The 17,263-nt window shown below is 35.8% G+C and overlaps 1 protein-coding gene across 1 annotated transcript in view; it reads right to left on the bottom strand.

Moving 5' to 3' along the window:
• Window positions 1-17,263, bottom strand: part of RLF (rearranged L-myc fusion) — a 76,547-nt gene that overhangs the window by 26,637 nt on the left and 32,647 nt on the right. The window contains exon 5 of the mRNA XM_012646775.1: window positions 11,921-12,123. Within this exon, the coding sequence (XP_012502229.1) occupies window positions 11,921-12,123 (203 nt within the window). The remainder of the gene's footprint in view (window positions 1-11,920; window positions 12,124-17,263) is intronic.

Consider the following 17,263-nt stretch of genomic DNA (forward strand, 5'->3'; position numbering starts at 1 on the left):
CCTTATAATCCTTTTTATTCCTGTCTCCTCTTTTATTCTTGATTTTAGTAGCTTGAGTATTCTCTTTGTTCTTGTTCATTCTAACTGAAAATATACCAATTTTGTTGATCTTTTCAAAGAACCAAATTTATTACTTTTCTTTATTGATTCTGTATTCCCTATTTATTTATGCTGTAATCTTTATTATTTCCTTCCTTCCGCTTCCAGTGTAATTTGCTCTTCTTTTTCTAGTTTCTTAAGATGAATGGTTATTAGAGATCTTTGTTTTGAGATTGACATTTACAACTATAAATCTCCCTCTAAGGACTGCCTAATTGCATTCCATACATTTTGTTATATTGTGTTCCATCATTTATCACAAAGTGATAAATTTTCTCATTTCTCTTGTATTTTTTCTTTGATTCATTGCTTATTTGGGAAGCTGTTTTAATTTCCCAAATTTCCTTCTGTTATTGATTTCTAATTCTATTCTACTGCAGTCAGAGAACATACTTGTATATTTCAATCCTTTTAAATGTATTGAGTTTTGTTTTATGGACTAACATGTGGTCTATCCTGGAGAATAACCCATAAATATTTGAGAAGAATGTATATTTAGCTACTGTCGGGTATTCTATAGATGTCTACTCAGTATTTACCGTGTTGTCCAAATCTCCGTTTCCTTGTTGCCTAGTTGGTCTATCCATTATTGAAACTGGGTATTAAAGTCTCCAACTACCATATTTGAATTGTCCACTTGAGCCTTCAATTCTGTCAGTTAATATATTTTTGGTCTCTATTATTTCTCAGACTGGATAATTGCAATTTATCTGTTTCATTCAAGTTTGCTCTTTCTTCTTCTATTAATTCAAATCTGACGTTGAGCCTTTCCAGTGAATTACCTTTAGTTATTGTACTTTTCACTCCAGAATTTCTCTTTGGTTTGTTTTTATAATTTCTGTCTCTTTACTGATATTCCATATTTATGGAGACATTGTTCTCATACTTACCTTTAATTCTTTAGACAAGTTTCTTTTAGTTCTTTGAATATACAGTTGGTTTTATTTGCAGATTTTGCATTTGCAAATTAGCCTACTTGCTAAAAATTTATTTGTAACCCCAAAACCAATATTCACAGCACTTTAGTGGTCATTAATGAACATGCATGCACTAAGTCGAAAAAAAATTGAGTCAGATGACATGCATTTTACTAGCTGAGGTCAACAAAGTAACATTCTACCTTCTTATTTCAGCTGTCAAACTGCAAATAGTGTCCTTTTTGCATTGTATTTAGAGCCACTTTTTCTCATTTTTGTGCTCTTTATTGGTGATTTTGCTGTTTAAAATGGTTCCAAAAAGTGGGGAAGTGCTGTCTAGTGTTCCTAAGTGCAAGAAGACTATGACATACCTTTTGTAGAAAATGCACGAGTTAGAAAAGCTTCATTCAAGCATGAGTTACAGTGCTGTTGTGAGTTCAATGTTAATAAAATAATATACATTAAATAACACACATAAAACATGACTTTTTTTTCATAAAACATGATTATGTATTGATTGGTTGATGAAAATGTTGTGACCAGAGGATCACAGGAACTTAACCCTGTATTTCCCCTAGGAGCAATAGCTCAATATTCACTAATTCAGAGTTTGTAGTAACTTTGCAGAAAGTAACTATCACAAATCATGAGGATTTGTAATAGCTAATTTAAAGTCTTTGTCTATTAAGTCTAATGTCTGGGCTTCCTAAAAACCAGTTTTTATTGCCTGCTTTTCTCTACGTATGAGCTATCATGTTTCTTTGTATGATAACTGGATATTTTTAATAACATATTGTGGCAACTCTAGAAATCAGATTCCCCCACCTTCCTAGGGTTTGTTATTATTACTCTGTTTGTTTAATGATTTTTCCAGAAAAATTCTGTAAAGTCTGTATTCTTTGTCATGTGTGGCCACTGTAGTCTCTGCTTGGTTAGTTTAATAGTCAGCTCTATACACAACAGAAATTTCCTTAAATGCTTTGAGCAAATAAGGCTCTCTGTTTCTGCTGAGTGACTGTGTGGGTTTGAGCATGCTTTCAATATTTCAGCAGGTAGTTCAAACCTGGCATTCCCCGTATTTCCTACTTGTGCAGTCTCAGGTAAACCAAAGGTGAGACATTAGGGCTTTCTCAGGTCATTCCTCGGCAGGCACACAGCTCTGTACATACATATTATCTCCTAGAGTCCCCAAAATTTATCAGAGGTTTGCTTTCAAAGTCTCCTATGTCTATTCCATATCCCAGTTTTCTCCTTTTAATTTTTTTGGCTAGTATCTTTATTAGCCCAATTGGTGGTGCCTCCTCAAACGACTGTCATGTTAAACAATACCACTGATTATTATTATTATTTTATTCTGAGGAGAAGGAAAGAGGAGTTTATTAATTTGTCGGCAAATGAGGAGGTTGGCAGACTCCTGTCTCAAAATACCACTGTCCTCGCTGATTATTTTTGACAAATGCCCTGGGGACAAGGCTTTTGGAACAACACGAGCTCTGAGTCAAAGTTAAGTTCAGCGAATGGCGCTTTTCAGCAAGCTGCTGCATGGGTCAAATAATGACAATTCTCTGGGAATAGGTTTTTGGGGAACTCTAAACCCATTCTGTCTCTTCAGGTAGCTGCTAAGCTAGAGATGTTCACAGCTACTGTAGTAGGGCAAGTTAAAATGCTCACGTTCTTACTGAGATTTCTCTATTTTTCTTAAAAAATCCTCAGATTGCTGTAAGCCTTTAATGTCCAGAGTTATAAAAAGTTCATCTCATTCACTCTCTGATTTCAAATGCTGATGACTTAGAACTTTTAATCTCTAGCTCAAACCTCTCCCCTAAGTCTCACACTGTGTGAACACTGCTGTTTTTCTCCCTAGTGTCTTGTTCATCTTTGTATTCCCAGTGCCTAACAGAATCCTCCAGTGAACAACTGGAAGCCATTTCTGTATTATTAATATTTCTTACAGTTACATGTGAATCTAAAATTATCTCAAAACAAAATGCCTAACTCTACTTAGAAAAGCAAAGAGAAAGGATCACCTTTGGCCACTGTAGAAAATAAACTGGAAGGACAAGATTAGATGTAGTTAGAAGGCTTTCAAATTAATCAGGCAATTAAAAACCAATGGTATAACAGGCAGTCAAATGGAATAAGAGATGGTGGGTAGAGGCAGCATATTTGCCTTCCTATTTTCCTGCTTAGCCTATCGATGTAAATTAGCATTCTGACCAGTGCCAGTAATGGAATATTTTGTCATTTACCTTTCTCTAGAACAGTGGTTTTCAACGCATTATTTTCCTGATCAGTTTTGAGATATATTGCAAATAACTTGTTCCTAAGAACAGATTTTAAAACATGAAGTTGGTAAATGTTTTATTTTTTTCAAAAAGCAATTAAAGTAGATTTAAGGTTAGTCATATAATAATATTCCTCTCACTTGCATCCTTGAGAAGAAAGGGAGTTACAGTTAGCAAGCTCACATTTCAAGTAACCATGGATCTACCTTTAGGAAAATCATCTGTTAAGTTCATAGATACATCACCTGGGAAAAAAGGGCTACGTGTTAATTTTAAAAAACATCAAACTCCTTTTAAACTGCAGCAATGTCACAGAGCAGCACCATGCTATCACATGGATATGTGTATGTTTCTTAAAGAAATAAACAGTCACTGATGCTTCTACTTAAACCTTATTACTGTGTATATCTGAGTGAAGCCTGAAATGTCCTACTGAATTCTTCAAAATGACATGTCTGACTGTCCATAATGACCTCCCTGGCGTACTCGTACATCAACCAAAACACCCACACATAACCCATTAAAGCGAAACTAGAAATGAGATTCAGATGTATGCTAAATTCTGGGAAGATGTCTCTTTAAAGATATTTCAAAGAACACTGCTTTAGGAGATAAAATATTTAAACAGGCAAACCCTCAATTCCTCCATATAGCCTTTCTACTATTCACGTATTTTCTGAGTGTACATCTCATTCCCTGTATGATCATAAGGATAAATAAAGTAAAAATATTAAGACTGCAATTTTAAATTTAACCATACACTTTGTAATTATTCCTTGTTCGGGATTGTTAATCTTCATTCTCATTTAAGCTACACCTGGAATTTCTATGCTCTTGTTTACTTTTTCTTGTACTCCCAATTTGAATTCCCACTAGGTCCTGTTTACATTTATTTTCTCTGTTTATCATTTACATCTAGTGACTGTGTCAATTCCCAACAGTGTTAGACTGGTGAGTAAATCAGATCCTGTTTGTCTTTTTCTTTCCCCATCAAGAGAAGAAACAAGCATCTGCTATCGTGTCTATCAGCCACACTGGACATGGAAGATGTAGCTCATTCAGGAATTAAGAATAAAAAAGACCCCTACCTTAATTGTGCTAAGAACTCTGCTGACAGATTTCTTGGCTCTTTACATAGAAACACTTCACGTTTAAAACATTATTATCCTTCTGTTTATTGGTGGAAAACTTGATCTTTGCAAAGATTTCCCCTTCCAGTAATGAAAAAAATACAGGAAACATCCAACTGGGACACTAGGCCATTGCCAAATCTGTAACTATTATTAAAATCCTTTCATATATAAAATTAATAGCAATGTCATCTCATTCAACTATATAAATCAAGTATTACAACCTAGAACTCCAGGATTCCATGAAACTTTTCTGTCTTCTAGTCCTTTCTGAATGGACTCTTTATACACTGGCTTCTGAATTTTGGCTTTCAGATGACTCAGTCAATTAATCTTAATTACATGTGTCTGGCTAAATCTTCCCCACAGAGGTTTCCCATTACACACACCCATTACTGGGATGCCCACAGGTGCCAACAAACTACTTTTTATTCCCAGCTGTAGCTCAAGTTCATTTAACTCTTCTCCTGAACTCAGTTGAAGTAGATGGCAAATGTGTGGGTAACTCTGTTACCTTAGAACATTTCCCGATTTTAAATTCCAATTAATGAATATCCAGTGATTCATCAGAACTTTTTCAAAGCAAACTAAAGATTCTCTTTAATTTTGTTGTAATTTGAAAAAAAAAATTTACTAGATAAGAGGCTAATTATGATGGTACCAGTTTTCTTTTTAAAATTATTTTATGTGTGCTAAATGTTTCTGCACTGGTATATTTAACAAATTAATACAAATCATGATAAAAATGTTTTAAAGCACATCAATATGCATGTATAAGAATAAATGGAATGATATACCAAGATCTTCCTAATCAGAACCCGGCCCATCACTGTCTACTAAATGGAAATGAGTTGTAAGGTGGAAAGGGCTGGCCAAGGAGGCAGATGACCTGCATTCCAGCCTGGGCTTTGACTCTTTAATTAGCTTAATGCAGGTAGGCCTTGGAAACACTACCATCTTGGCCTCAGTTTCATCACTGGTAGAACATGGAGGATTATCCTAACTGATATTTAAAGGTTGTAATAGATCAAAAAATATGATTCTTCTGGAGTAGAATGTGGGCAAATATTTTTTGTAAAAGGCCAGACAGAAAATATTTTCAGCTTTTCCAGCCAGATAGTCTCTGTTACAAGTACTCACCTCTGCCATTGTAGAACAAAAGCAGCCATAGACAATAAGTAAGTGTGAGAGTATGCCAGTAAAACTTCATTTACAAAAACAAGGTAGTTGGGTCATTGGCCTACAGGCCATCATCTGCCAACCCCTGTTGTAGAGTACTATCAAATCACATTTCCTATAACACAGTTCCTTGCAAACCCCACACATTTGTTGAAAGGAATTATATAATTTCTGGAAAGATCCTGTTTCCTTACCTTGTTATTAATAAACGAGGAAAGATCAAGTATAAAACAAAGCTTATCATCTTCCCATACTCTCCCTGTCCCACTATCCCTTCTTTGCCATTCTAATCAGCAGCAGAGTACCACTATTCTTCAGTCTCCCAGTCTCTTGAAGGCATCTCTGTACATCCTCCTCTACTTCTGCCCTGTCAGCAAGTCCATTCCTTGCTCCTCTTGCTGACTCCAATCTCTTGTTCTAAACCTAATATATATTTTCTTTCTGTCTAATCTTCCTAAAACACCAATTCAGTCATGTTACTTCCTACTTCAAAGCCTTCCTAATCTCTATTGCATCAAATCTAAGCTCTAATGCACTAGTTTCCAAGGCCCTCCTTTTCCTGACCAAACAAGTCTTATTTCTCACAACACCCACTCTCTGCCCTAGGCAGGATATTCTCTAGTGGGTCCCTGCAAAGTACTCATGAATTTCTGTGCCTTTATTACCATAGGTAGTCATCCCCAAATCATTCCTTCTACCCATCCAAACCCCACCATTATCTCAAGGTCCAACTCAACGATTAATTTTTCTATAAAACCTTATAGGCCAGTCTACACTGATATTCTATATCTCGGCACTTCTATTGAATCTAGGGGCAGTATCATATAGCTTAGTACTTATCTTCCTACAACTATTTCTGGCAAACAAATTAGGCCATACACACTTTACTGTATTTGCCAATGCCTAATACAACACTAGAAACAAAATGAGTTTTAAATAAACAAAAGTTGAGAGAGTAAAGGAAAAATTGTTATTTTTATAGGATGAGGAGGAATAAAATCCAACATGTAGCATTTTTACTATTGCTTCTGAATTCTTTTGGCATGTGTCAGGTGCTGAGAATAATCATTACTGCATCTTATTCTGATTAAGTTTCCCAAACCCCAAATACTGCAGCTGTTATCAGAGCTCCTTACTCTATCCGACACTGCAAATAAACAAACCAGCATACAGGTTCATAGTTGGTCAATTATGAATGCTTTTAAAGATATGGATGAAATCATAGGAGGCTAACTATCTCTATGTATCCACACCGCTTCTCTGTCAAAATCCAGATTTCACCTCTGATCAATCTTCTTGACTGCTTCCTCCCCAGTTCTGTACCTTAGGCCTAAAGAATTCTTGTACTAGTCTATACTTGTACGGTGTCTGTTAAATGCTAGGAACTGTTTTTAGACGCTTTAGAAATTATCACATTTGAACTATCCAGCCATCTTTTGAGATAGCTACTATTGTTTTGTCCACTTTATAGATAAAGAAAATGAAGCTACCTGCCCAAGGCTGTATGGCTAATAAACGAAAATGCAAGGATTTGAGCCTACATAGTCTTACTGTTGCTCTCACTTCTCCAGACATCTTGTGAAAAACACACCCTACTTATGCTCTCCAGTCAATCCAATCCAGTAATGAGCCATCTAGAAGCCTCAGAACTCCAAAGCTCACTCTCAAATTTTAACTTAACAGTCAAAAGTGTGACTGTTTAAGTTTCCCCTCTGGGCAAACAAAAGAAATAAGAAAAACCCTCCCAAGCAACAAGTCTACTTTAAGAACCAGAATTCAGGAAGAACCAGACATCTATAACAGAAGGTTGGCAGTGCCGGTGAGCTATATATGTATTATATATGAGATGTGTGAATGTGAATAAGTACAAAAGCAAAGCAGAGGCAGACCACCTTGAATTTAAAGCCCACCACTTAATGGATATATAACTATCGGCTGGTTATATAATCTCTCTGAGCATCAGAGAGATTACAAATCCTCTGAATTGCTATAGAATTCATAGGATTATTATAAGGATTAGATGGCAACACATTTAAAACACACAGCACAGCTTGGAAAAGACAAGTACTCAATAAATGTTTTCTGTAATTATTTTTAAGGTTGCAGTGAGAAGTCTGAAAAGACAGGCAGTACAAAGCACTTTATCCTTTGATTTCTTTATGGCCAGAAAGTCTAACAAATTAGATCATTTATTAATAAGGCCATAGGTCATAGTTTCAAACTCCATTTGGGCAAACTATTTGTGATTGTCTACTTCACAGCCACCAACTGGCTGTTTCACCTGTGCATCCTACACCTGGGCTCCTTTCTACTGTCATTTCCCAAAGCAAAGATGACCAGCATTCTGTGTCTCTACTACACATTCTTTGCCTAGACAATCCTCTCAGACTCAGTGACTACTAAACCTCAATGTCCAGGTTACATTGCTTCACACTGGAATGCTGCTAATCCAACGTCCCAGAATAACGAGTTTATGAGCACTTGAAAAAACAAGGCAGTTCATAAAAATGTAAAGGCTACTAGGAGTCAGGATAGAATCACAAATTTCTGGAGTCACCATTTTGGCTCTTGGGAATTATCTTAGATATAAGTACATCTTAAATTTCAACAAGTAATCTGACAAAAGCTTCTCACAATGGGGAGACAAGATCTGGGCCACAGGGAGTTTTAGCTATTTGAAATAACTATCGACCCAAGCATTAATCCATGATTCAATCAATCCATAAAGAAATCCGTCTCTCAACACTGTAACTCAGTTTTACCTTGGTTCACATTTTTATAAACACATAGATAGCATAAGTATTATATTTCAAACTGAAATAAAGCTGAGAGAAAGAAAATATGAATCACAATTTTAAGATTAAAAAAGAACTCTGCAAAATTTAAAAACTTACAAAGCATGAATGAAAAGTTTCAGCTCTGATATTCCGGTTATAACTAGAATGAAAGCAAGAAATCCTAGTAACAACACATCAAGGAGTGGCACTGTACCTTTCATTCCTCCACCCAACAAGTTAAGTATTGAGTGTCTACGTGGCTAAACATTCTTCTAGAATGTAGGGATACAGCAGTGAACAACCTACGTCCTTGTCCTTAGAGAGTTTACAATCTAATGGGAGGAAACAGTGAATAAGCAAATATGATGTCCCATGGAAGTAGTAGTTATGTATGACAAAGAAAATACAGCAAGGTAGGAGGACGGAGAGTAATGGAGGTCATTCTAGATGGGTTAAGTATATATTTATAGCAAAACAGCAGATATTTATTAAAGAAAAACAGGGCAGAGAAGGGGGATGGGGTAATATTTTAGATGGGACACTGGGGAAAGCCTCTCTGATATGGTAATATTAAACAGACATGAATACTGAGCAGACATGAGGTAAGGGAGTAAGTCATCTAAACTATCTTGCAGAAGGGCATTCTGGGCTGAGGGAATAGCAAATACAAAGCTCTATGACAGGAACATGCGTGGCTTGTTCAAAGAATATCAAAGACAAAGTGGCTGGAGAAAAGTGAGCATTAAGTCATATAATATAAGGTCAGAGAAGGTTAGAAAAGTAGTCAGGGGCCATGGTACACAGAATAATGAATTCTGGATTTATTCTAAGGAAGACGGAAAGTTACTGGATGGTTCTTAGCAGGAGTGGCATGGCCTGACTTAAGTTTTAGAGGAATTATTCTGGCTATTTTTGAGAATAAAATATAGACGCCAACAGTGAAAGCAAGTATGTCAGTTTGGAGGCTTCTGGATTCATCTTTATATTCCTAATGCCTAACGTAGCATTTGGCGTATATACCAACTAGGCTAATATTCATTATCCTATATCTTTAATACAATATTACTAGTAGTATACCAAACTCAGGTACAAATCCGGTTTTAACCACTTTGGCTTTGTAACCTTGAACATATTACTTAATCTGGGCCTCACTTTCCTTACCAATAAAATGGAGCTATCTTAGAGTTTCTGTGAGGATTAAATGTGACAAAGCATTTAGCACAGTGCCTAATACATAGTAAGGACTAAACAAGATAGTCACTACCCTTCCCCCACCTCCAACACTGAGAATGTGGCTGGAAGACAATTGATTTCATTTAAAAGAAAGCTCAAAAAAACAAACAAAGCCCTAATATCAGGAATAGCAGGAACTTCGTCATGAACATGTCAAATCTGAGATGTTATAAGCCATACAAGTATAGATGGTAATTAGGCAGTTGGATATGAGTCTGGAGTTCAGAGGAGAGGATGGGGCTTTGGATTCAGAACACAGTTGGTATTCGAAGCCAAAGACTAGACGAGATCATCAAGGGAATAAGTGTAGATAGAAAAAGAGAAGACCAAATGACATAGTCATTGGGTACTAAATTTACTCCTCAGAAAGCAAAGTAGAACTGAGAAGGAGCAATCAGTGAGGTAGATAGAAAGCCAAGAAGAGTACAGTACCCTATAAAGTAGAAAACTTTGTCAAGGGGGCAAACTTGAGATATTAGATTGGTAAGATGAAAACTAAAAAGTCTTCATTGGATTTAGTGGTGTGGTGGACTTGTCTTGAGAAAAATGTTCAACAGTAAATTCAGACGATTTGTTCAAGAAACTATGCTAAAAAAGCCAGTAGAGAAACCGGGCAGTAGTTGGAAGGGGAAGTAGAATTTAAAGAAGGTTTCTATTTTAAAGATGGAAGAAATAACAGCATAAATGCTGACGGGATGGTTACAACAGAGAGGAGGAAACTGATGATACAACTGAAAAAAGGACAATTGTTGTAGCATTATCCTTAAAAGAGACAAATGGAATCTGATACAGAAGTGAAGGGGGTTGGCCTTAGCTAGGAGAACAGATGTAATTTCTCTCTAGTAACAGCAAAGAAGGTGTACATGCATAGATGCAGGTAGGTGAATAGATACTATGGAGGGAGCTTACAAAAATTCTCTTCCAACTGCTTCAATCTCCTCAAAGAAACGGGGAGAAAGTTCATCAAAAAGAATGAGATAGGGCAGAAAGTATTACACTACAGGTTTGAAGAGAAAGGAAAAAGTTGAAATAGTAATCTAAGACTAAGGGAATAAATGGACTAAAGAAAACATAGCATGACTGATTTAAAGAAAAATTAGTTGGCAGGTTTTTCTCCATGTAAGTTTGGCCGTAATGGGTGCAGGTAAGTAAATAAAGAGTAGGTGGAGGCTTGGGGATAGCCAGGATACTGGTAGTCAAACAAGTACAACTAAGGGAGAGACCAGCAGAGGAATTCAGAGTGCATGCAAGGGAGTGATAATGACGACTGACAATGGAAAAGTAGAGTAAGGAGGGAAGTGAGTACATGAGGCGGATGAGGCAGAATGAAAAGGTGATAGGATCAATAAATGTTGGTTGATCTTGCCGATCAGTCTGTGTATCAGTCTGCATACTAAAGGGAATGAGGTGAAAAGATAGTTGTGTTTGGAGAGTAGGATATTACAGGTAAAATGATCATAAAAGTTTAAGAATTACTACAGCATAGAACCAGATCTTTGGTATTCCTACATTTAACAAGAAACTTCAGTGCAGAAGTAAAATGGAAATCCATGTGTCCAATCTGAATGGCAGATGAGAGGATTAAAGGTAGATGACTAAATAAAGCCTAGGAATTCCTAATTTTTTTCTGTATAATTTTTCAAAAACTATTAGAGAAAACTAATCCCAAATTTAAGGAAAACAATGATTCAAGTTTTTTTAGAAAAGGATGCAATCTGATCAATAAAATAGTTTTTAAAAAAAGACTCAATGACTATCATTTTCCACGGTATCCAGTTTGGCCACTTAATTGTTCAAAATGTATCCATGGGATCCTACACTTCTCTGCTTATAAAGTTAAACATATAAAATAACTTAAGCTAAAATTAAGTGCCATTTTCTTTAGTTTATCCCTTGGTGCCACAATTAACAATTTCTACATTTCCCAAACATTGAGAAGTCATCACTTTAAGAAGAAAAAATGACTACATGTCCACTGCCCTCCCAAAAAGAAATAATAAGGAAAAAAAGGGAAAAAACAACTTTTGCACTTAACTATTTCACAGCAAACCATCACCCAACATGTAAACATCCATTTGTATATTTAATTATCTACTTTTTGAATCCACCTTAAACATAACTTTACATTTAATCTGCTGAACAGTTAAAAATACAAGTAAAAGGGTACATTTCAGTAGCCTGAAAAAAATTAGTCTTGGTTTTCTTTCATCCTGATGGAAAAAAATAAAGCACGTAACATACATCAAAATCTATTAAATTCATAGCAAGTATAAATCACAACAGTTATTTACTTTACTCACCTCCTTAATAGCATCTTCATTAGGGAGCATAGAACATAAACATGTGATATAGGCTTGCTGAAAAGATGACACATTTGAAATTTCTTTAGATTCTGCACATAGTTTTGATAAAGCAGTAGCCTGGGGGATGAGGTTAGATTTCAACAAATGTTTTATTCGCATCTGCAGAAAGGAGGGTCCTTCTTGTGCAATCAATTTATTGACTAGAAAAAATGAAAAATAAAACAGTTTGAAAACATACCGCATAACATGTCAGACTTGTTAAGATGAAAGTCTGATATCTTTTTTTGTTGTTGCTGGCTTGTTTTAGTTAATAAAAATTCAGATGATATAAATGGGAAGTTTATTCTGGTCTCAATACTCATCTAATAGAGATGAGAGGAAAATTATTTTGCTAATAAGTTCCACATTAGTTAGTAGTTTTATTTTGAACACCAAACCTTTTAATAAAGCTACCAACATTTTATCAAAATTAATTTGACCATCTCCTCCTTCACTTTCTGATGAGGACAGAAAGGAATAGTGAAATGAACTATAAGCATAAGGGCAAGAAAAATGAAGCAAGTAACCTATGTAATAGTAACAACTATCAAAAGAATGCTTATGAGTCACCAAATTTTAAGCTGAATGTTTTTAAATACCTCTCATTTATTCTTCACACCACCACCAAGGCAAGTATTATTATCCCCAGTTTAAGGTTAGGAAAAATAATATTCAGAGAAGTTAGGTAACTTGCCAAGGATTCCAAAGCCAGTGGTGCTCTTTCCTCTAAACCAGGCATTTCTCAAAGTGTGTTCCACCGACCAAAAGACCTGAGAGATAGTCCTAGAAAAAAAAAGGATTCCTTGGTCAAATCTCTGAACAGTCCTGCAATAAAGAAAACTGTTCACTTGTATTTAACCCAATGTTTCCTAAACTGATTTGACCAGAGAACCCTTTTACGCATATTATTAGTAACCTGTAAAATATATGTTCCTGGTTCAGTACACACTTTGGAAAATGCTGCTATGAGCAGTACTGAATACTAAGCACCTGAGCACTGACTGTACAATGCTATGGATAAGCCCTTAATTTTTGCATAGCAGATACTTAACAAGTGTGTAACATCATTACATAGTATTACTTACACAACAGAGGTGGGAATATTGCGTGTCAAGCCAAGTGGCGAGTAAACAAACTGTTTTAAATGGTTAATCTAAAATACTGTTTCTAAGACTAGAAAGTGTCTTTTGAATCACCTGGGGAGCTTATTAAAATGCAGATTCTGATTCATTAGGTCTGGGATGGGAACTGAGATTTTGTTTTTGTAATAAGCTCCCAGGTGATGCCCATGGGGGGACGGGGGGGCGTGTGTATGTGTGTGGAGTAGCAGTGATTTACACTAAGGATAAACCACTGGCTCAATTTTAACTACGTATCAGAATCAACTGTAAAGTTTTAACAGTTATCTTTAACATATATATCTCACAAATTTCAAAAGGCACACAAAAAGGTATACAGTTAAAAGTTATCTCCCTCCTACCTTCTTCACCTCACGGCCCTAGTTTCCCTTCCCAAGAAACAAGTTTCCAATTTCTTATTTATCTTTTCAGAAATATTCTACAAGTACGGAAGACATATTTCTTTTGCCACTTGATATATCGTATAGGTCATTCTATCATCAGTACATTTAGCGCCACCCTCATTATTTTTAATGACTGAATAGCATTCTAGTGTATGGATGTACTATAATTTATTTAACCAAGACCCTACTGATACACACTTGCAAGTTGTTTCCAATTTTTGTCAATCATCAATAATGCTGCAATTTACAACCCTGTACACAGTTTATTTCAAACATGTAAATAAATCTATAGAACAAATTCCTCAAAGTGGAATTGCTAAATTAAAGGCTTTGTTCATTTGTAATATTGACTCATACTGCCAAATTACCGTTCAAAAATTGTACCAATTTATATATCCACCAGTGACATACAAATGCCCATTTCCTAAGGTACTTCAAAAAGTTCTGGATTCCAGAGCTCTACATCTGGAGATTTTGATTTAGCAAGTGGAGTCTGGACCTCGGTGTGTGTATTTTTTGGTTTTAAATTCCACATATTCTAATATATAGCCAAGGTCAAAAAGCATGGAGGAAAAACAGATCACATTCACTTGGATTTTTAGTCCCACAGTCACTAAATTCCACCAAATGAACTCACAATCATACCCCCTCCCACTCACATAGCTCCTCATTCTTTACTTCTATTTTCAGTAATGGTATTCTCTCAATTATACAAAATTAAAATATTGGCGTTACCCTTCCTTGCTACTTCCTTTCCTCAAGGAAATCAACTTAGTTATTATGTCCTAGCAATTTTTTTAAATTCTCTCCAATCTAATTCCTCCATATTATTTCCTGCCATGCCTGTCTCCCCTATACCCTTTTCTGCCTAACATCAGATTCTCTTCTATTTATCTGCTTTATGAGGTTGTAAGCAATTTTACAAATCCCACAGGAGGCAACACACCTGAAAACAGGCATGTTATCTACCCAACACACTCCCTTCCAAGTTCCCACAGCATTTTACTTCTTTTACCACACTCTGTTTCTTTTTAAGTACAGTAACAAGGGATTATCGTGTACAAAGGTTAAGATTTCAGGTTTTGGAATCTCTGATCTGAGGTTGAATCCTGATTCTGACACATAGCTGTGAGACCCTTGGACAAATTAACTGACCACTCCGCCCCTCAAGTTTCTTCATCTATAAAAAGGTTAGTAATATCCATCTTGCAAGAATGAAAGAATTAATGAAATACCAGAAATGCAGATAAGACACTTAGCATAATGCCAGGCACAGAGTAAACGTTCAATAGTACTTGCTATTATTTGTCTCTTATATCTCCTTTATTATGCTGTCAGTAATTTGTGACCAAATACCATGTCTTGCTAACTTTTGTATTCCCTACAGCACTAAGCACAAGGTTTTATATATTACAAATGTTTAATAAAACCATGTACTTAGCAACTGAAAGATTATCACTCTCCAGTCAAAAAACTTGTAATATCACCTCATCTGGGCTCAAATTCTGCCTCCACAATTTTAATTACATGGTCTTGGGTATGTATAATCTCTCATCTGTTTTATGGATTAAATGAGATACGAAAGCACAAATACAGTGCCCAACACACAGCAGGCACTCTGAAAATCATAGCTATTATTTCTACAAGGTAACCTATTCTATTCAATACATTACAACTACAGTTAAACCACTGCTATATCAATTTTTAACATACAGCTCAATCTTGTATTTTAAAAATCATTTTTACTTAAATTTTTTTAAAAGGAAATTAACCATATACTTCAATATACCAAACAATATAATAAAGTGTACACTGAGAAAACTTACTCTCAATTATAATCCTTTCTATATTGTTTTTTCAAACATTTTAATATAAACGAAAATTTTAAATCCTATACCCTCCCCTCCCACCCAGATTCAACAACTGAACTGCTCTGCCATATTTCTTTACCTGGCTCTTTTCTTTTTCTGAACCATTTAAAAGTAATCTGTAGACATCGTAACACTATCTTGTACTATATACTTCCTCATGTAAAAGCATTACCATTTAAAATCCAGTTTAAAAAAACAGTTTTTCCATGGTATCTTTACTGATCATGCCAGGCAGAAGTGTCAACAATTAGCACTTACTGCATACCTCAGTTATAAACTGGGTTCTTCTGGGGTGTTGAGCGAGACACACAAAATTTAAGGCAGGAAAAATAAAAAATATTTATAGGCCTTCTTTAAAAAATTCAAATCTAAACTGAAACGCACTTATTAATTTCCTTGGGGTTAGACTTCTGATTACTACCCACTGAGCAGAAGACCATCAATGAGATTATAATCATTGCTATCATCAACTATGTAATATCTGGGCCACAGGGACAGTGGAGACATAAAGAGAGCTTTCTAAGCTTTTGACTTGAAGTTAAGTTAAGGGCTAATTGTAAAAGTAGGCAAGCCATAGGTTGCCCACCACTTACACTGTGGTCCTCAGTACAGTTCCTTAGATATATGTAGATAACATGTACCCACTCAGAGTCTTATACATAGTGGGTGCTTAATTAATCTTTACTGAATAGATGGGACACCACAGGATGTTAGGTGAGCAATGCTTCTTTCCATTTCTTGATGTTTTTCTATGTTGAAATAATTAATTACTATTAACTCCTGAGGTAGGGTGACATATTTGATTAATATATCATGGGAAAATATATTGGGGACATTTAACTCAACTCCATCCTTTTTCCTCTTGGGCTTGGGCCTGTCTCACAGATCATGCATTCTTCTCTGCCCCAGTCAAGACTTATCTGTCAGTATCCTTTGGAGCCATTAAAAAAGAGACTTATCCGGACTAGGATCTAATCCTGGGATGCTTTTCAAACTACTTGGCTCTGTCCTGTAACAGGTTTTATCAATAATAAAGGTGACATTTTAGCCTATATATTTACAAGGGGATGCCATTTATTGAGGACTACAACAGAAAACAATAAACACCAATCTCTTTTCTATTTAACAGCTCTTTTCCTCATTCTTTTTTTCTTGCCAGTGCAAATGATAAGCAGAATTATCAGAGGAAAGGTACCAAGGGAAAATCTAACAGTCTTTTTTTTTTTTTTAGACAGAGCCTTGCTCTGTTGCCCAGCCTAGAGTGCAGTGGCATCATCATAGCTCACAGCAACCTCAACCTCATGGGCTCAAGCAATCCTCCCTACTGCAGCCTCCCAAGTAGCTGGGACTACACGTGCATACCACCACACTCAGCTAATTTTTCTATGTTTTGCAGAGACAGGGCTTCACTATGTTGCTCAGGCTGGTCTCAAACCCCTTGCCTCAAGTGATCCTCCTGCCTCAGCCTCCCTAAAGTTCTAAGATTACAGGCATGAGCCACCATGCCCAGCCAATCCCAGTGTCTTTATGCCAATCTTCTGACTATACAGAAAGGCCCAAACAGCATGTATATGGTAGGTGGTCAAACATGTTGAATGAATAAGCTAATTGGGATATTTTAAGGCATCAACATTCAAATGGCTTGTTCTAAGACCTCAACCAAAAATATCTCAAAAAGTGTAGTAACTGTTCTGAAATCTGTTTTTATGCCAGAAATATACTTAACAAAATACGATCCTTTGGACTGTCCACTAACTTGAAGAAAATGAAGTTACAATTGTTGTCTATACCAAATGAGATACTTTTGTGTCTAAAATGCAAATATCAACTCAGAGCTGTAATTTTTCTTGTCTTTTTTTGTTTTATTATTATTATTATTTTTGGTAGAGATGGGGTCTTGCTATTGCC

The sequence above is a fragment of the Propithecus coquereli genome, unplaced genomic scaffold (genome assembly GCF_000956105.1).
Source record: "Propithecus coquereli isolate 6110/MARCELLA unplaced genomic scaffold, Pcoq_1.0 Scaffold249, whole genome shotgun sequence".
Lineage (NCBI taxonomy): Eukaryota > Metazoa > Chordata > Mammalia > Primates > Indriidae > Propithecus > Propithecus coquereli.